The 21,205-nt window shown below is 47.2% G+C and overlaps 1 protein-coding gene across 2 annotated transcripts in view; it reads right to left on the bottom strand.

Moving 5' to 3' along the window:
- The window catches only part of GAB3 (GRB2 associated binding protein 3), a 61,325-nt gene that overhangs the window by 18,208 nt on the left and 21,912 nt on the right, over positions 1 to 21,205 (bottom strand). For both annotated transcript variants that reach the window (XM_050310607.1, XM_050310608.1), the window contains exon 2: positions 2,427 to 2,730. In XM_050310607.1, coding sequence (XP_050166564.1) covers positions 2,427 to 2,730 — 304 coding nt within the window. The remainder of the gene's footprint in view (positions 1 to 2,426; positions 2,731 to 21,205) is intronic.

Here is a 21,205-nt window from a genome sequence, read left to right as displayed (position 1 = left end):
TGCGGCTGCCCTTGGGGCATTAAACAAAGAAAGCGGCAGGTTGGGTTTTGGCCTCAAAGTCACAGCAAATTTTGAGACATGCAGAGATTAAGAATGATGGATTTCACAATATATAATATTGTCTTTTAGCTTAATTTTAATATGCAGAACAGCTTATTAAAATTTTCTGCAATGGTTGTGTCTTTCTGCTGATGATTCGTATCAGGGACTATTGTTTTTTTTAACACAGTAGCATTCAAGTTTAAAAAAATACGACAATTAATAGGGCTTTTCTCTTCTAATGTTAATTTTTTAAGGGTAATTTGTTTAAATCTACAGGCTCTTGGGGGATTTAGGAGCTTCCGAAAAGCTGAAGCAATTAACAACTGTTTGAAATATGATGTGCAACTTGTGTAGATTTAAATCAGAGGATCTGAATGTGCCCAGCAGCCTGACCTGAATACACCCCAGACTTGAGCTCACCGGCATGAGCTGCAGGATAAATAGAAGCTCCTATGAGCTATTTGGCATTAGAGATACAGTAAGTGCATGTCTGGAGGCTTAGCTCACGCCATCCCTGATGAGGGCTGCAAGTTCAGGTGCCAGACGCTGCACTGAACCAAGGCAAAACACTCTGCACTGCTGAACTTCGTGTGGGGCAACGTCTGCCTTGGAGAGCAGGGGTGTCACCTCTCCCAGCTGCTGCTGCAGGAGCTGCCATTTCTCATCCATCACTGTCCACGCTGGCAATTTTTGCTGGGAGAGAAGCACGACTGTGTACTGCTGTGAGCATTGCCCATGTGCAAGTCTTACAGGCAATGCTGCACTGCAACAGCAAAACAGAACAGGCACTTCCCAGGATAATACCTCAATCCAGGGACATCCAGTGTCCCAGCTCCTCTGCTACAGATCACATTCCCCTATGCACATCCTTACACAGTGCCTTATACAGGAGAAGGCTGCCTACACATTTGAGAGAAAAAAATTATTTTTCTCTTTTCTGTTTTACGTGGAAGGGCTTACTTTAATTTCAGAGTAATTGGTAAAGCTATATCTAAAATAATTGTGCACCAGAAGTAACAATGCAAGAGCAACGTCTCAGTGTCAACAAAGGCAGAACAGTAAGAAGGTGGTTATCCCAAATTACATCCAAGCTCCAAAGGGCTGTTGATGCCAATGCCTCGAAGCTACCAGCTCTAGTTTGGACTTTGTATCCATGGGCACCTTGTACCAACACAAAAATCTGCCAGCACGTTTTCCTGGTGGTTTCTAAAGCAAATGGGAAAAGAACAGATATCACATTTGTCACAGGACCACTGCAATGTTCTTCACACTCACATTTCCCTCAGAAGACACTACTTAAGAGAAGGTTAATGAATGCCAGGAACCATGATATATTAAAATAAAACCTCTCCCATAGCCTTTTGTTTCCTTTCAAGTTATGAGGTAATGGTGTGGCCATGCAGCAGTTGCAGACACCAGTAGAACTCTGAGTGCAGTACCACAGGGATCACGGCAAGATAACCTGCCTGGCCACACTACAATATCCCCAAACATATTACTGCCCTTGGGATCAAGTCCTTCCATTGCCACCCTTTTCTGCTCTTGCACTGCCTCTTATCATACTGAAGAACTTCATTCTGACTCACTTCCTCTAAAACTCTCAGATTGCTGCTGTATCTGCCCCTTGGAAATGTCAGGGGAAAGACAAATTGCTGTTATCTGAGACCAGTTGTCTCATTTAAAAGGTAAGTTAATGATGATACAGGTCCTGACTTTAATTACTGGCTACATCCATCTTGGAGTGGTTAATTCTTGGAAGCTGTCCAAGAAATTCACCCTGCTGAGTATATACAGGTGTAGGGCCTGGCAAAACAGCTGCCTTTATGCTTCACTGGTAGGACCATCTCTTGAGCCTAGACACACACTTCTAATGCTCTCCTATCCTCTGCCTTTTCTTTCTTTTGTCTTATTAACAGACTAAGCTTACTATTTCTGTCATTGATTTATGTACATGCAAATACACCAAGTCTGTGCACATTCCACATCCAGCAGTGCCTGAGAAAATGGGAGGTTTGCAGGACACTTTCCTGGAACAGGTGTCTTACATTAAGCCAAACTAAATAAATACAGGACATGTAATGAAATACATGACCCCAGAAGATAACAGTCAGCTTTTCACATAAACAGTACCTTTTCTTACTAAGGACCTGCTGTTTGTTTTAGCAGGAATGGCTTCATCAAAGTGAGACCAAGCAGTATTTCCACCCAGCAGCAGTGAGATCCCTGAGAACTTTCAGATCTGGGTTTAGCAGCATCTCAGTGCTGGGTGGAGCTGTAGGAATCACGGTCCTATTACACCTGCCCAGCCCAACCAGCCAGCAAGGCCCATGGCTCCTGTCACCCCTGGGCATTGCTCCCAGCCCCCAAGATGAGCATGATCCTACCTGTGCCATCTTCCAGGTGTCCAAAGTTACAGATCTGGCTGATATTGTGCACCCAGATCTGCATCTCCTCCTCAGTCTTGGCTACCAGGTAGAAGGTGCGGTAGGTGGTCCTCACGATGAAGACAAAGTTGTTCTGAAATTCCTTCTTGATGAAGTTGGGCCCCGAGTGCTTCAGCACTTCGCACTCATTGAGGTCGATGATGCGGATGGGCTTTTTGGAGTGGCTGTTCCTGTAGTATTCCAGCACGTCTGGGTTCCCGCTCATGCGGCCTCTGCGCAGCACGAACCAGCGCTTCCTCCACGCCTGCAGGGGGCACAAACAGGGCTCCTTTAGTGCCAAACGTGAGACACATCAACCAGCCCACACGTGGACATCGGTGAGGTTGGAAAAGACCTCCAAGCTCCTCGCGCCCAACCATCAACCTGGCACCGCCAAGCCCACCATGTCCCTCCGTCTGCATGGTTTTTGTGGATTCCAGGGATGGTGACTCCGCCATTGCCCTGGGCAGCCTGTTCCAATGATTGACCACCCTTTCAGAGAAGAGATTTTTCCTAATGTCCAAACTAAACCTCCCCTGACACAACTTGGGGCTGTTTCCTCTTGCCCTGTTGCTTGTTACCTGGGAGAAGAGAGAGACCCCCACCTGGCTACATCCTCCTTTCAGGGAGCTGTAGAGAGTGAGAAGATCACCCGTCAACCTCCTCTTCTCCAGGCTGACCAACTCCACCTCCCTCAGCCACTCCTCACAGGACTTGTGCTCCATGCTTGTTTTCTTTCAGATTTTATGGTTGTTTGGATAAACTGGCCAAATCATGGCTCTGATTTGATGTGCTTGCTATCAGCTTGCATTTGAGACCAGAAAAAAGATAGAGGACTGTCCCTTTGGAGGTCAAGAGGAGCAAGGCTTCTCTGTTCCCCTCGGCCTGCCTGCATGGTGTAATCAAAATGACCCAACTCTTCAACTATCTCATTCATATAAGAGATTTTCCCACAAAGACCTTTTTCTTTGTGAAATAAAAACACCTAGGACTGCACATATCTGGAAACAAGTGCCTTTTGCCTAGCAAAGCCAAGGGTTCCAGATGACCTGTGCAGCTTCCCTCCTATGGTTTTCAGTGCTAATAAAAAGCTGTTAATGAGCTGCCAGTTACTTCTGAAAGCCCAGAACAAACCTTAAGGAAGTTGTAGCATTTAAAGAGAAAATTTCAACACCTTACAAAAGATGATTATTTACACAGGCAGCCAGCCCCCTGTCCAGCTGAAAAACAAGTAGATTTTTCTTGTAGGGGTAACACATGGAGTGTAGGAAACATGCAGGAAGGTGGGGGTGGAGTGAGACAGAGGAACTGCCCTTTGGTGATAGTGTAAGCTCAGACAAGCCAACAGCCCCTGGCTGCCGCTGTTCAGTGCCCCAAATATTAATGTGGGCTGTAGGGACCAAAGCAAATCCCCTGCCTGTGCTGCTGATCCACTGCTGAACCTGGGAACAGAGGGGAGGGAGAGGCGCTGAGGGACGGCAGCTGAGTCAGCAGTGCAGGTGAATCAGCATGCACAGGCTCAGATCTTCACAGATATGTAACCACTCAACCCCTCTTGAAATCAGTGCAGGTGCCATGGCAGGCTGGCAGCAGCACAGGACGATGGGGAGTCTGCTGGAACCAGCTGGGGAGCTCACCCACTGCCCTGTGCCAGGGGTGCTCCACGCCTGCCACCAAAGGGAGCCATCTCAGGGGGCAAAACTGCCTCATCCAACACTGGGCAATGAGGAGTGCTGCCAGCCCAGTGCCCCATCACCCAGCCTGGGCTGGACACAGACAGGTCAGCAGGTTTGCCATTGCCAATTCACAGGACTCGCTTTGCTCCGTGGTGTAGGCAAAGCAGGGGGTTTGGTTCTGGCACACCTGAAAGCAGTAGGCTTTTATCTCTGAGTCAAATACCCTCTCCTCATTTTCCTGGAGTTTGCCTGCAATTTGCTATCTCCTTTCCCCAGGGGAAGGGGAGGCAGCACACTGGGGTCACTGGGAGCCCAGCTGTGGCAAGCCTTGGACAGACAAGCTGTTGACAGCAGCTTTTTAGCTCACAGGGACCCAGTCAGATCGTGCAGCCACGAGCAGAGCGTGCCAGGCACTTCACCCTCCCTGTCTGCAAGGCAGGCAGCTGTGTCCTTCCCCAGGGCCCACCCCAGCCCCGTGGCAGAGCATGGTGTGTTTTACATAGTTTTACATCCCTGGTAGTTTTCTTTTTACCCTTTCCAATCACAAAGCTGCCTCCTCCTTTCCCTGTTACAGTTCTTCCTGCCATCCCTGCTTTTGTGCCTGTGTTGCATGACCTTCACCCAGAGATGTGATGGGGTGTGGCATGTGCCTGGCTCCCCTTCCCCATCCCTCACCCTGTGCTGACACCATGACACGAGGCACTGAGCACCTGAGGAGGCAGCAGGGCCAGATTGGCGGTGCTGGGGTGAGCAGGGATTTATTTCAGCTGATCAGAGCCAATAATGTCTGACAATATTTAGTCTGGAGCTGCACATCTGCCAAATTTACAATAGAATTTGGATCAATTTAAGGGTGAAAGACTGCACTCCATTTACTTAAATAGGAACTGATTCCTGGGATTCAGCCTAGGCTCCTCACTCACACTATGGAAAGGATCTACATGTCCAGACAAAATATTACATTTATTTGGGGGCCTCCTAAAATAATTTTTTCCTTTATGAGGAATGATAGGATGATGATACATTTACATGTCCTCCAAAGCTTTGTGGGCATTAGAGAGAGGCTGTATGAGAAAAAAACAACTAGCATCAGACAAGAGCCAACATAAATCTGGAATAATTTTCATCTGTCCTTCATAACTGAAATAGTTTGGTGCCAAAAGGAAGAAAGAATTTGCAGCAGCGTTGGTCGGCCGCCAGCACGTTGCTTCGTGTAACACAAGCCATCAGTGTTTTCATCTTGATACTGAATTTTTGACTTCAGAAATTCCAGAGCCACTTCTGAAGGGAAGAGGAATAGCTCTGTTTCCGTGTCAGTAGGGTTTCTAAGAAAGCAGTCACTCCTTCCACGACCTGATGTCTCTGCTTCTGCTGAACAGGTGGCGTGAGGTTTAGAGGGCTGCTCTTACCTGTGAGCATTTGATCTGCCACAGCAATGTGGGATAAAACAGGCCATGAGCAAACCTATTCTGTGCTGAAAAACAGCTGGCTAGTGAGCAAGGCAGAATGAAAGCTGGAAAGGTTTGGCCAAGGACCTTCCTTGCTTACCTTCTGCCTGAGGAAATGTTTTCATTTGTTTTTACAAAATACCCAGTATTTGAGATCTAAATAATTAATTAGAGCACATACAAGCTCAACGAGGTAAACTGGCCTGAAAGGTAATTTTTCCTGGGGGGTTTTGTTTTTTTTCTGGTTTTAATAACAAAACAAAGAATAGCCAACGAAATTCTTTATCAGCTATATTAATGCTCATGACTCCCCCATGAGGATAATCTTCATTTTACAGAATGCAGCAAGGGGGATGGCAAGGGGAAGCAGAGGGAAGGGTGCATGTGTGGTGACTCCTGGCCTGCCTGGTGGCCTTGCAGCCGTGCTTCTGGGCACAGGACATGTGCTGGTCCCCAGGTCTGCTCTGGCTGAAAGAGGAGTTTGAGAGCTCAGCAACAGGGATGAATGCAAAAGGTTTGACCATTTGGAACTGTGTCATCCCACAAAATCCCCTGGAGAGAGGAGAGCAGCAAATGCCACCAGTGAAGGGCCTGGCACAGATTGCCTCCCACAGCTGGCTGAGGGCTGGGAGCACCAGTGTGCACAGTGCTCCTCCTGCCACTCACTGTGAGCCCATATCTTGACCCACAAGGCATCCCTGGGGCAAGAGAACTAGCAGAGCTGCAGGAAGATGGTCCCACAGGAGTATGACAGCACTTGAGACAAGTTTTCACAGCTTGTCTTTTTTAGAGAACAGTTTTTAAACATATTCCTGTGGAGGGGAAAAAAAAAAAAGGCAGAACTGTATAGCATTTCCTATAAATTACTTAAAAGAGGAAGTTAAAATTCACATGTAGATGGGTTTGTAAGCAGCTGATTCTAAGCCCATTAAGACCATATATGTTAACCAGGTTCCTCTGCCTACACAGAGTGGGAGATGTTGGGACTGCAGTCCCTGCAAGAGGGACTGGGAAGGAGTCAGGACCAGCTCCCAGCAAACACTCTTGTATTCAAAGAGGACATTGCTGGGAGCTCTTTGTGCCACTCTTTCAAGAGCAGCCTCATGCAACCCACGCTCCTTGGACTGGGAGACCCTGGCAGGAGGGCTCACGCCTTCTGCTCAGCAGCCTGCAGGGCACGGCAATAACACTTGATTTACTCACTCACAGAAATCTGAGATGAAAAAGACCTCTTAAACCACTCAGCCTCTCCCCCAGCTGGAGTTACGGTTTTGCTGTTTCAGTTGTGGCTGTTGATGTGCAGCACCCACCAGCTCTGCATAATAAATCTCTCCCTGATGAGGCTGCCTGCTTGTCCCTTCCAGTGCGTCCCCGTGCAGCGCTCTGGGAGCAGATGAACTCATTACCCATCAACTACTGGTTTAATGCTTCTCTTGGATGTTTTTCTGCCTTATTTTCTTCTCAGCTCTCACAAACTTCTTCAGCAGTGAGAGGCTGAAACTCATGGTTTATGACTGAGAAAGAAAAATCAATAAATACTCAATTTCAGAGAGGGATACTCCTCCCTTAGGCCCTTCCTGTGCCTCCACAGCCACATAATTTTATTTAAGCTAGAGAATAGAAGGAGAAATTTTCTGCAGTCGTTTTTGTCCCTTTGCTTGAGTGTCTGGAAGCTGAGGTGCATTCCTGGAGCTGCTGGAAAGGCATCAGCTCTCCCTTCCCCTGCCTGTTTGTGCCCTCTGCACCTTTGTTTCCTCAAGGCTAGGGCTCAGCTCTGGTGGGAAGAAGGTTTGAGGCTGACCACTGTTTCCACACAAAACAACTTTCCACACAGACTGGCACAAAAAGGTCTGGCTCATCCTGTGCCAAGGGCCATCACATGAGTTCAGGACAGAACACAGACTAACAGAGATTTCCATCTGCTACATCATGAGTCCTTTACTGAGTCACTTGTCTTTCTGATTGTGGTAGTTTCAGTATGACTCTAAACAAAACTTTTTCAAGAAAGTCGTCATGAGTCTTCCTTGGAGGAGATGTGACGGGTGCATGGTGCGAGGGGAAACACCTTCTTCCATTCAAGGTGATACAGCTGCATCAACTGACGAAAAACACCAGTCAAAAAATTTCCTGCACTGCAAGTGCAATGAGGGCTTTGTAATAAAGCATCTAAGAGGACATCCTGTAGAAGCAGACAGGTTTCCTTTGTTCTTTTTTTTTTTTTTTTTACAAAGAGAAACCTGTGGTTTGTGAAGAAAAAATGACACATACCTAAAAAAAAAGGAGAAAAAAAATCCCAGAGTCTTATGTTGCCTGCTAACCTACACGCATTCCTGTTGCCAGCTCTCCATCTTAATCCATAATATTTATGGTGCTTTACGTATACAAACATCTGCAACAGAATGAGTCACTGCTATTTAATAAACATGCAGATTCTTTGTAATGCTAATGGGTTTGTTTGGGTATGAAAGGTCAAAGTTGTAGTGACCCAAAAACTCAGGAGTTCTAAGTTCTTAAAAACCTTGTGGAAGGCAAGAAAACAAGTTCTGAAAATAAAGTTAATGGTAAAACCACTGCATTTTGGGGAGGGAGAAAGAAGCCAGGAACTTGGATGAAGAAATGTCATTTCAATCACGTCCCCTGTCCTTTAGTAAGAGCAGTAAAGAACCAAGAACTGTGCTTCTGACAGATATTTTGATTAGAGGTTTCCTCTGAGGACACTGGCAAGGTGACAGAGCATCCCCTTGCCTGAAAGGAGTAGGAATTGTTTGACAGGACACTGCTGGCTGAAGGGGAGCAGCACTGCTGTGCTCTCCTGGCTTTTCCCATGGCTCCTGGTAGGTGGATCTCAAGGAGCTTTCCCGCAGAGAAGAAATGTTGGTGCTGTGGTCATGCTGCCCAGATGGGTCCCTGGATTTTGCAGGGGAAGATGCTGTTGGAGCATCTCATCCCACAAGATCTTGCTGTAAGGAAAAGCCTGCTGGCTTTGATCCCAGCTACAACAAACCCTACCACAGCAGGAAAACATCACACCTCGCCTAGGGGGGCTGCAATGTGTCACATGGCTTTGAAAGGCCCTGCCCTGGGACATGGGGGGCAGGCAAGACCCCACTGCCCCATGAAGGCTTCACAGAGCTCACTGCCTGCTTGTGTCCCGTGGCTATGGAAATGCCTCTGGGCTGGTAAAGCCCAACCTGTGAAATACACAGCAACAAAACACCTAAGAAGTGGTGGCAGAATGACAATCCTATTTCAGTGTATTTCTTAAACAGTGACATCCTGAAACAGGCATGAAGTCAATGAGCTGCCCTCCCGACTGCCAACCCAGGACATCACTTCTCTATTCTTCCTCCTGTTTTAACAGCAACGGTGCTGAAAGCTGGGAGCTTTCCTTGTTAACAGCTGCCCTGCCAACATGTGCAGGCCTCTTTGAGTTCATTTATAGAATCCATAAGGATCAGTCACTATGAAATTATGGCTAATTTCCACCACAGGGCAGGAGCCCAGCCCTGCCCTGGAGAGCTGCACCTCCCAGGAAGGGGCTTGTGGCTGAGTGGGGTTTGTCAGGAGCACCACGAGAACAGGGCCAGCCGGCAATCTCGGCAGCATCTGCAGGGCGCCAGGAAAAAGACACAGTTGGTGTTAATAAAAAAATGAAGTAACTCCCCAGCTGCACTTGGCTGTGTTTCATCGGGACTAACAAGACGGTAAAGACGTTCTCACACGCTTTCAGGAAACAACCGGAATTTTTGTGACTCGGCATCACTATAAAGCTGTGCCCAAAGGGATCTGGAGAACTGATGAAAAATCAGGCTGAGGAGAAGAAAGCCAGCTGTGGTGTGAGATCTGCACAAGGGAGAAGCCTTGGCCCCGGGATGGCCACCTTCCCTCTGGGCTGCCAGCGCTTCCACTGGGCCACCAGGTCTCAGCAAGGGGATCCTGTGACAGGTGAGCAAAAGCCCTGGGTGGAGGGAAGCTGGTTTTGGCCACCTGACCTTGTCCCTGCCCTGGGCAGGCAGGAGGACCCTGTCCCACCTGCATCCTGGCATATTCTAGCCCAGGCAGCCTTGGTGCTGGGTGGGGGGAACCAAACTGCTGGGGCACCAGGGGTGGATGTGACTCACATCGTGAGCATCCTCATAGTCTCTGTTTCATTTTGTCTGTCTTTTTCACTTTCCATAGGGATCTAAAGTAGGTCACAGCTCAGAGCAGAGGTCCCAACAGCAGAAGACAGCACTGGAGTGATTGAAGCCTTTTAAGGATCTCCTCCCAGCCAGAGCCCTCTGCTCCTCTGGCACATTTTTTAATTTCTGAGGGCAGGCACAGTGAAACATTAATGCCTTTAAACTGCCCCCCAAATGACACCACCTGACTGCTGCTACATTTTTGCAGGCATTTAAGCTCCCTGACAGTGAAGACTTACAGGCAGGACTCTTTATGTGAGGATGTTTACAGGCTCTCCAGCTAGCCAAGAGTTTTAGTTCCATATTCCCTCCCTTCGTGTTTATGTGTAGTATCTAAAATGACATTATCATCCTGAATGCAGCTTAAATTTCTGGAGTGCTTTTTTTCACCTTTGAATCCTGAAGCTCTTGACAACTGGTACATGATCATTACAGCCTGCATCTGCTGTGATTTGTTCACCTGTCACAGGGATACACCTGCCTCTGAAGTTACACTTTGTTCCTGATAACTGGGATAACTGGGATGCTTCTCCATACACCCACAGGGATGCACTCCCCCTGTGTGTTTGGCTTCAGACAGTATGCAGTGAAACTTTTGCATCTGAAATCCTTTTTCACCTGCGTAAGGTAGCAGAGGTTGATGGACAGGGACTGCTGATCTGGCTTGGTGCCACTCCTCTAGTCAGTAAAAAATAAAATTCAGATTTCTAAGGATACAGGAATTGGGCTTTTTAAAGAAACAAGTTGAAAACAGAGAGAAGAGAGAAACTTAATACACTGACACAGGTCATCCTGGATTTAACAATTAACTTTGTTTTCCGTTAGTGGGAAAAGTGCCATTGAAACCTTATGGTGCCCAATAGGAACTCCTACTTTACATGAAAGCTAGTTGTGTCAAATGACCTGGAAACTCTTACTTGTTCATAATAAATTCTTTAATACCGACTTTAGTGATAAGACATAATCCTGAATAGAGGTAAACTTCGATTGCTTAGAATGCCTTTAATCCAAAAGTCTTGCATAGTCTTAAAGGATTTTTAGAAGATTCTGCATGGATCCTTGAGATCTTAATAGAAAATAGGTTGCTCCCGGGCTGTTTAAGAAGTTCTGAAATACAAATGCTGGGTATAAACATGTGCTGGATAACCGAAGCTAGCTAAGTCACAGCAGTCTTCAGTCATTTTTAGAAGAAAGTATAGGAAAATGTATATATCAAAGGGACTGAAGTTTGAACAAATTTTGAGCAAATTTGCAAAACTAATAGCTTTTATGGAAGGACTCCAAACCTGCTTCACTAAGGAAAGAAATAGAGTTGGGGCTAATCCCCTTTCTTGTCACTCCCAAGCACAATGTGAATACAGATGTGCAAAGCAGTTAAAGACTAGAAAGAACTGCCAGGAGATTGCGCCCTGCCTTAAGCTATCGGGAGTCCCTCTCCCTCTATTTTACTTGGAACTGGCACTTTTCTCAGTATTCTTTACACAAACAGAGCAAATTTTGCTGTTTCACCTTGTTAACTGAACATGTGGTGTGAGGTCAGCAACAGTCGCCAGCCTATCTACAACTGTCTGTGCTCACATGATGCCGCGGCTCCAGCATAAACAGGAAATTAGGCAAGTGACTCTTTTACTAGGGGACCACAACACTGCTTTTTTTAAAAAAAAACACCAAAACCTAAACCCTTCAACAACACGCTGTCAGACCTAACGAAGAAAAGCAGAGTAGCCGGCAGGATCAGAATAAAAGCCGCAAATGTTTAGGCTGTAACACTCTTGCCTGATCATAACAATGTGGATCAGAGTCAGGAAATGCAGCAGTGCTTGGCGCTCTGCTCAGCTGATCTGGGTGAGCACAAGGGGGAAGAGCCATATGTGCCACATCCACTGTGGGCCAGTGTTCTTTTTTACATCCTTATTGACTCCACGGCTACACGCTGCAAAGACTTTGACCTTTGCACTTCGTTTCACTCCTAAAATTGCCTGGAGAAAGGAAGTGTGCAGGAGGCAAGCAGAAAAACAGGGAGGAGGCGCACATGTGTGGGAGGACTTGTTGTAGAGAACAGGTCACTTTTGTTGAAAATGAAAACCAACCTCTCTGCACGTATGTACAAAGATAGAAAGAAAAATAGGAACAGGTCCAATATCATAACAGCAAGCATCTAGTATCCAGATGAGCTCTGGTTTTAGGCATGTGGAGGGGGACACTGATTTCATTGCATGCTTCTAGCTATACAGACTCAAAGATCTCCACTGGGATCTACTTACTGGCTGGAAATCAGTCCCACGGGAACCACCCGGCCTTTGCGGTGACATTTAAACTCCACTGATGTAAATGGCAATGCTCCCATTTGCTCCAAGGGGGCCAGGTCCTCCTCTTGACAGGAAGCCCTGAGAAATGCAGATTCCCAAAAATGGAAACACGATACGAAGAAATGATCTGAATAAAGAAAATCTGCCTCTGGACTGATGAGGAGCGTTTCTATCGACCACATCAGAGGATGAACTCTCCCTTCGTGGGTCTAGCCTGGGTTTTGTGGGTTACACACAGGCTGCCCTCAACACTGCTTTCTTTCCAGCCAAAGAGCAAACATCTACTGGTGACTTCAGGCACGGTAAAAGCCCTGGCAGGCTGCCCTCATGGCTCTTGCCCCAGCCATGCCTGCTTGGGGCAGGCATCATGCAGCACAAACACCAACTGACAGCAAGACGGGGCAGAGCAGCGGGCTGGGTACCAGGGCAGGCTGCCAGCGCTCCTGAGGGAGCAGAGGGTGTCTGGTGCATTGTGAAGGCTGTCAGAACACAACCAGGAAACAAATGAATCATGGTGAAATAAGACGCAGTTTGGAAAGGTCTGTATTTGTCACAGACTGGAGAAATTGGGTCTCTCCAGCTTCAGACTGGAAGCGGTGCTGTGTGATTCAGATGCTCAGCCGAAGCCAGTCATCACCGGCCAGATTCCCTCACTGAATATTTACAGAAAACAAACCAGATTATAAACTAAGAGTTATTTGTCAGACCTATTTAGTAAATATTATAATTGTATTGGAGAGTACACCAAGTGTGTGGGTAAGACACAAACCAAAACAGACGGTGGAATGAGTTGGATTGAAATCTGTTTCTACGCTGCGTGTACGCAAGTACAGATGTGTTTGAAAGAGGATATATTTAGGTGGCCCATGTTTCTTTTAAAAGGGGTTGAGTTGAAGCTCAACAAATTGAAGGAGGCTGAAAGTGCTCAATAGGTGGTTTTACAACCATTTGCTCATTTCAAAGTACACTATTAGAAAACCAACTACACTAAGGAATTTAAAAATCTATTTTGATTGCAGTTCTGCTGTTTTCAGCTTTCTTCTCATCAACTCAATTGTGTCATTTAACCCTAAAGGATTCTGCTAGGCAGTGTTACATCTACAGACCTGGGTTTTCTTCTTCTTCTTTAAAAACTGTCTTAAATCAGTTTCTGCTTTACACTTCAGAGGAGGTGGGGCTGGTTGTTAAACATTTTCAGAGTTATTTTTTTTGTTCTCCTTAGTTTGTGTAAAAGTGGTCATCACTCACATGGCTCATAATATACAGCACCCACTGCCTGTCATTTTTTATTTTAAAACACATAAATGTTAGGAAAAATATAAACAATGCTCCTTGTGCCAGGTTTTCTTTTGTTTGTTTAAGAACTCTCTCTAAATTGTCAGAATTCTTTTTGTTGCTGTTGTGCTCTGTGTCTCATCCAAGAAAACAGCATTTCAGGACTAATGGTTTGAAGAAATAGCACCCTGCAAGCTCCGTTTTGCTTCACGTTTGAGGTGCTTTTCATGAAGTCAGCTGGTTAAAGTCAGCTTGAGTATCCAAACATTCATTGTGTAAACTTCCCATGCTCAGGAGATAGCTGCGTGTTCCCCCTCTCTGCTGTGGGAAGGCGACGCTGCCTGTGAAATTCTGCAGACCTGCGCTTTTTCTCTCAGTGCTCTGCCTGCTTCACACCGGCCTGTGGAGCACAACGCTCCAGCAGAGCTGGGAATGAGCACCAGGGTGCAAACCCTCTGGCACAGACTCGGGACTGTGAGCCTGGATCCTCAGCTGTGTGCTCCTAGAATCATAGAACACCCTGAGCAGGAGGGGACCCACAAGGATCATCAAGTCCAACACTTAGCCCTGCACAGGACCAACCCCAAGAGTCACATCATGTGCCTGAGGGCATTGTCCAAACACTTCTTGAACTCTGGCAGCCTTGGTGCTGTGACCATTTCCCTGGGAAGCCTGTTCCAGTGTGTGACCATCCTCTGGGTGAAGAACCTTTCCCTAATATCCAACCTAAACCACTCCTGACACAACTTCATGTTGTTCCCTCGGTTCTCTCACTGGTCACCAGATAGAAGATCAGTGCCTGCCCCTCTTCCCCTCATGAGGAAGCATCCTCATTCCTTTTCCTTTTCACCTCCTGAGACAGGATTTTTCAATTGCAAGTCACATGCAGTTTTAGCTTTTTTTGTCCCCTGTTACCACTGCAACTTCTGTTTGGAGACACTGATGTGCCCAGGGCTGGCATGCACTGTATAGCACTGCTGTTGAAAACACACAGTGTGGCAAATAAAGCCCTAACAGTGTATTTAATGTTTATCTTCATTTGCATGACTTCTCAAGCTTCCCTTGCTGAACGAAATGATGAAATCACAACATGTTCAAAAATATTAAATCATTTCCTCAACATCTGAATATAACAGGCTGCAGAAGGAAAACAATTACTCTTGGCATGTTGCACACTTTATCCTTAACACTCAGAATTCTGGCATCCCTGCATTTTTACAGGCTTGTACTCTGATCACAGCAGCTTTAAGAACAGCTAGGGACCACGATTTATTTCCTAGGAAACGTCCCAGGCTTGCCAAACACCAGCTTTACCTGTACAGTGTGGATTTTAGGTGGCCAGACAATGCACACCCAGGCAGGAACTTCAGGATGCCCCAAACAAGCTTCCTGCTGGTGGCCTGTGGGCAGCCCAACAGTGCTGCTCAGGAATGTGCCTCACCTCGCACTGGGTACTGTCCTGCTGTCCCCAGATGTAGAAAGCCCAAATTCAATGTGGCACTAGAAGGATGAGGTGTGATGCCGTGTGAAAAGCCGGGTCCCATGCATGTGAAATCCTGGGAGGGCTGCTGGGTGCCAGGGAGATCAACAGGGGCTCCCCAAATGGAAAAGAGAGAGAGAAAAGAAATAAAAGTGCTCATTTCTGCAGAACCTCATGGATTTCATATCCAGAAGGGTTCATTAGCTGTGAGCTGATGAAGCTGCAGCTTGCAAAAGGACAGGCTAGCTTTCCTGAGCAGGTGCCTTCTCTTTGGGGTTATATTCAGCCAGTTGTCAGGGGTTTGTAATGCAGATTTTTTTGTGAGTACAGCAGGAGTAAAACTCACTGCCAAACTCCACAAATAGTGGAACAATTTGGGAGTAAAAACAGATTTCAGAAATGAAAGTTCAGCTTGATCTATTGAGAACAACGTGCAATTAATGTGCTTAGCAATGTCTTAAATATGAGCAATGTGGGAGAAGGGTAATAGCTCCCTTTCTATCATTTTTCAACCTGTCAGCACACTAATCTATGAAACGCCAAAAGCCAGATTCTTAGTAAATGTAAACTGGTAAACGTGGTTGAAGGCAGTGGTGTTGTGCAGCCTATCTGGATCTACATCTTTTTTAAACCATAAAACTATCAGAAGAACATGTGCTTGTGGGATGGTGAAATAGGATCAATGTTACTGTTACAAAAGTGAGGACAATGAGCCAGCTGGGTTTTTCCACAGGCATTTTCAAAACTACAGCATTTATTTCTGCTTTTCTGCAACTTCTTCTCTATCTTTTCTCCTCCCTTCCCTATCCCCTTTCTTTTTTTTTTTTTTTTTTTTCTTTCTGTGGTTTATGCACTCTGAGCTACACCCAGAGAATGAGGTCACCAGGGAGCAGTAAGGATGTGGATGCAGTCTGTGACTGCATCATTTGCTGTGTGCACGCTGCCGGCTGCCTCCCTGCACCAGGGCTCCCTGGAGGCAGCCAGGGGAAGGACCAGGAAGGAGGAGAAGGCACTGAGACTGAACTGCTGCTGTGTGGGGATGTCCCACCCCCTCTGCTGCTGGCGCTGGTTGAACGGGCATTGGAGAAACATGTGGCATCGGTGCTTCCCAGAGACAAAAGGGATGCTGCTGCAGGGAGAGGTGCCTCCTTGTGCCCTCCTGGTGTCTGCAGCTAGAGAATGAGGGATCCTTCAGACCCAGACAGCTGTGTCACATGAACATGGGGCTGGAGGGGTCCGTCACACCTCCACCCTGCCACCCTCTCCTATGCCAAGGTTGCAAGCAAATGGGGAATACGAAAAGGTCCACTAGCTCCTTGGTCATCCCCTTTCCTCTCTGTTACACTGCCTCACCTGAGTGTGATGTGCTTTCCCAGCCTCCTGTGCCTTGGGCAGCCCCTCATGGCTGGTCATAGCAGGTCAGAGCCACCACCTTTGTGTGACATTCACCTTCACGCCTTCTGCCCTCAGGTAAATGTCTGTACATCTGCTCCCCCTGTGCCCTGAAATGTGGGGAGCACCTGAAGCACACCTGGGGAACCTGAATCACATCTGGCTCCAGCCCTTCTGAGGCTGCAGGGCTTCCCAGGATAATGCAATCCCAACAAGATGGTGAGGCCATGCTTATGTGTTGAGGTGAAAGACCTCGGTAATGACCAAGAATTCTGTGTTCTGCTTTCCTCTGATGGGAAGAGTTGGTCAATTGGCTTAAAATCATACCTCATGCAGCCCAAATTTGTAAATCTTCAAAACCAAAAGTATGCAGTCCTCTGCACAGAATGCAGTGCTTGCATATGCTTCTGAAGGAAGTGAATGTAAGGGTGGCTGATGCTAATGCTTAAGCTGCTTGAATGCTGTCAACTTGAACTGCAAAACAGGAGTTGAAGTGAAATTTTGGCTGGCTTGGAGTTCCTCTGCTGATTTTTGAGATCATATAACCTCATCTTCAGTTTTTAAGTGGGTTTTATTGCTTCTAATCCTATGGGAAAGATTCATGAAGACAGAGAAACTAGCAGCAGAAATGCCAAGACAGCCTTTTACACTGAGATCTGCTCCAACCACAACGTACACACATAAAAACTCCAAATTCTTCACAGATATAACCATTTCCTGATCAGCTGAATGTGCAAGCAGAGTTAATCCCCAGGGCCCTCCCTTCTTTGTTGAGGACACTGCACTCCCTTCCACTGTTGAATTCTTCTCTTCCTCCCATCAGTGATGCCCCAGCCACAGAATGGTTAAATAACTGCAGGTTTGTGCCCAACAATTTGCTTTCAGCTTGCTTTAAAGAGTGCAGATCTGGACAGTCAGTGCCTTCACACTGGCTAAGAAACTCCTGCTCAGAACATTTGTCTTAGGGAGGGTGTGGACACAGACAACTTTACAACCAAGAAACCGTATGCAACGTCCTCGGCTCTGCGCTGAACTTCCAATGTTCAGCCTATTAGAGAAAAACAAAGACTTTCCCTGTGGCTGCCCTCAGTTGTAATGTGCTGTTTGGGAGCCATGGGGGACTCAGTTTTTTTATAACAGGTCTCAAATCCACTTCTGTTTCAGCAGGCAGTGTTTTGCCCCCTGGTTCTGCCACTGAGGCTCCTGCCTAGTTAATTTAGGAGCGACAGCATGTGGGTATCACAGGCCTGTTGGTCTGTTGGCACTTGCAGTGATGGGAGAAGGGATGCAGGCTTTGTTTAAAGAGAGGTCATTTCAAGGGTGTTTATGTTCCAGGAGCAAAGCAAGAGTAGAGCAATAATAAATGTTTCCAAAGGGAGAGTTAAAGTGAGAACTAAAAAGGAGAGTGAGGGAGTCCCAAATGAGCAAGAAAATTGGAAGGACAGGAATGGGAGGAGCAGAAAAGCTGAAGGAAGAAGGACAAATTAAAAATGAACTGTGGGGACCATGCAGAGAGAGGACTGGGCTCTGCAGCTCTGTGGGCAGGATGTCGTGGAGGAGCAGCTCCATCCCCAGCAGCTCTCATTGCCACAACCCACTGAGGGCTGATAGCAAATCCCTGCCCCCAGGTTGAGGAAGGCATGGCTCCTCCAGCAAGGGTTCTCAAAATCAGACCCAAGTTTTTACTGTGGGTGGAGCAGCCCCATCCCATTCTGAATCATCGTGCTGTGGGCTGGCCATTGCATGCATTGTTATGAGGTACCTTCTTTGCTAAAGCCAAGCAGAAAGGCCAGCAAAGCAACAGCAGGGAAGAGGCCGTTACTGAAGTCCTGTGAGAACTGTGAGGAATGATGATAGACTATGGCTCACATCCCTGCTTCGACTGCAGGAGCTGCCACTGCAAAGAGCACAATGTCCAAAGCACTGTGGCCAGGGCAGCTCCGGGAGCTGGCTCTGGAGCACCTCTGGCTGCTGAGAGAGAATTGCAGGGAGCCTTAGAAACCTCCTGTTTTGCTAGTACACTGCAAGCGGAGGGCAAGAGCTAATCAGGACTTGTGCTAATTAAGCTGCCTATTGCTGGGAGAGGATGGGGACGTGGCTGGATGCCAACAGTAATATGGTGGGCGGGACCAGAGGGCTCCGCTGGCTCCCAGGGAAAGGCTGCTTTGGTAACCTGGTACTTACGCTTTCTTTCTTCCCTCTCCTGGGGCTGCTTGTGGAATGACACAGCCCGTGAAGCCCTTCTGGATCCCCACACACCTCCTAGAGATGTGTGGGCAGGAGCCACTGATCCTGCTGGGAGGGCAGAGCTGTGGTGGGTGGCAGCCGCTGGCCTCGTGTCCCCTCTGCTCAGCCCCGCCGTGGGCTGTGACGGCTGGGGCTGGTGCTGCTGGCAGAGCTACAGCCTCGTGTTTTTTGACCTTTTACTCTTCCAGAGATAGAAATGGGATTTGTCTGAGGCTTGGAATAACTTCCTGCGATTGTGCTGGAGAGGGCTAGTCTGGCTTGCTAGATAGCTGTGTCTGTCGGGCTGGCTCAGGAACGGAGAAAGCCTCTGCTCTGTGACTAAGCTGAAGACAGATTTAAAGGAGCCTAAAGACACCAGCTGTGCCTTGGAGAAAAATAAGCTGAGAGCACTGTACATTGTTCCCAGTAGGACAACTGGGCCTGGGCTGCTTCTGGGTTTGGGCATTAGCCATTACTGGAGAACCACAAACAACCCCTAAAGCAAATGGTGTCTGTGTTTTGATAGTGACTCCTCAGATGGTAAGTTATAAATCCCCTCTGGATCAGTGACGTATGTGTGTCTGCATGTGTGGGAAAGTAGGTAATGGTCGGAAAATTGATCCTTTGGGATGATGAGAGCAAGCAATAGTTGTGCAAGCTTCCCCTTCCTCCTCCTCCAGCGCTCCTCTGGCTCTGCTGCCAGCACAGGCAGTGACACAGGCGGGCACTGAGGCTAAGGTGAGGGTTACTCCACTTTTCCTGCATCTTTTGACACTCTTCTGCATCTTTTTTTGTTCCATCTCTAACTGACTTCTGGCAACTTCTATAGGTGACAATGCCAGGTGAGGTGTTTACAGCAGAACTGTTTGCCTGGAGAGGTGGAGGAGCCTCATCACCTTTGCTAGGCTGATGGCCCCAGCACTGGCTGGGGTAGGGGGACATCTGGAGAAAGGCACTGGGCCACTCTGTTGCTGACCATGAAAGAGGCTGATACCTACAGTCTGACAAACCTGTGCATCCCTGGGAATCCAAAAAAGGGCTAGATGCAGACATACTATTGCAATGCTCTTTGACAACCTTCGTCCATGGCCCGTGGATGTCTGTTGCACCAGACAAAATTATTAGAGCCCAAAATGATAGGTTTCGATCTAAGGTGTTTACAATCACAACTAATGCACTGGAAAATGTAATGGCACCTGCAAGAGTTGCTCCCAGGTAAAAAAGAGCCAGCCTGTGCAACTAGGACATCCTCCACCTTAACCCCTAGGTAAAGGTTTTACCTAACTGCTTGGTACTGTAGCTGTGATTACTGTCCTTCCACCTCTGGCACATGGTGCCACTGCTGGTAAAGGCAAGGTAGGACCTCACCTAGAGACCTCCTAGATGGTCTCTTGTAATTCAACAGATCTCTTGGGATCTCCCAAAGAACTAAGAAAATGTATTTCAAACAAAGGCTTTTTAAAGCAAGCTTTCAGTTGTTTCTTGTATTTTACTCATCAGTAGGCAAAATCACTATGCACAAGATGTATGCTGGTGTATTCCTGCATGACTCACCTTACTTAAGGCTGCTTCTGACTCTCCTTACTTAAAATTTGGAGTAGGAATGATCTTGGCCTTTTACTGGCATTCCTTTGAATAACTGCACATACAGCACCTGGTGGGCCAGATCCTTGGCTGAAAATGGTAAATTCTGTAATCTTCTGGCCAACAGCAGTGCCAGCCGGGGATCCCCTGGCATATACCAGGGAATACTCAGGCCACATCCAGTTCAGCACAGCTATAAGTCCCATCTCCTCCTTGGTTGTCTTTCTGCAAGCATTTTGCATCAGCCCTCCCTGCTTGGACAGGACTGGGACAACAGAGGTGAGCTCTCCTCACCTCTGCAGCTGGTGGTTGAATCTGTGCTGTTCCTGATGTCCCATGAGTGTGTTTCATAGCGGGTAAGAAATAAAAGATTTGGCTCTTCCTGCCCAGCAAAAGCAGAGCTGTCCCAAAGCCAAGTCACGTTTCTGTTGCAAACAAGTCCTAACACACAAGTTCAACATGCTTAACACTTCTGTACATGGACACCATACACAGGCTTTCAACCTCAAGGGAATTCAGGGTGTTAGGGGTATGTATCAGCAAATGTGATTTATAATGTCATTGTTTAAGAGTGTAACATCAGGCCTTTGAGCTTCAGCACACAGCAGGCCTCTTAAACAGCAGAAGGAAGCAGTTCTGGACTGCACTGCGGAGCTTCTCCTACTGGTGGGTTTTACCCCTGCTCTCACTTGTTAGCAGGCTCTGAGCTGGTGACTACAGTCACAGCTAGAGTTTTATGTAAGAACAGATATGCAAATATACCTGATACCACTGAAGACCAGGTCATGCTATATATGTAACAGTTCACACTTTGATGAGCACGTGTAAAGTAGGGCAGTGATGAGAGTGTCTGTCTAGGCATAACATAATGCAGTGTGTAGGTGTGAGAGCAGTCTTAGCATACTGAAACCAACAACAAATCCCCCAAATAAACAACACCCAAAAAAGATGCAAAACAGTGCAGCTCAGCTCCCTGCAGGCTTAGGCTCTTTCTCTGCTAGAGCAGAGAAACAACGCCCAGAAGAGAGAGCCTGTTACTCAAACTTGCTTCAGAGTTCAGCTCTTTTTCTTTATGTTTTTGCTCCCCATCACAGAGCATCCCAGGGGTTGTTTATTTTTCCATCCAGACCTCTTGGGCTTCTGACACAAACCCCACACTGCAACACAAA

Source organism: Myiozetetes cayanensis, unplaced genomic scaffold (assembly GCF_022539395.1).
Source record: "Myiozetetes cayanensis isolate MyiCay16 unplaced genomic scaffold, myiCay2020 scf15, whole genome shotgun sequence".
Classification (NCBI taxonomy): domain Eukaryota; kingdom Metazoa; phylum Chordata; class Aves; order Passeriformes; family Tyrannidae; genus Myiozetetes; species Myiozetetes cayanensis.
The sequence above is the reverse complement of the archived record's forward strand: the minus strand, read 5'-3'. Positions and strand labels throughout refer to the sequence as shown.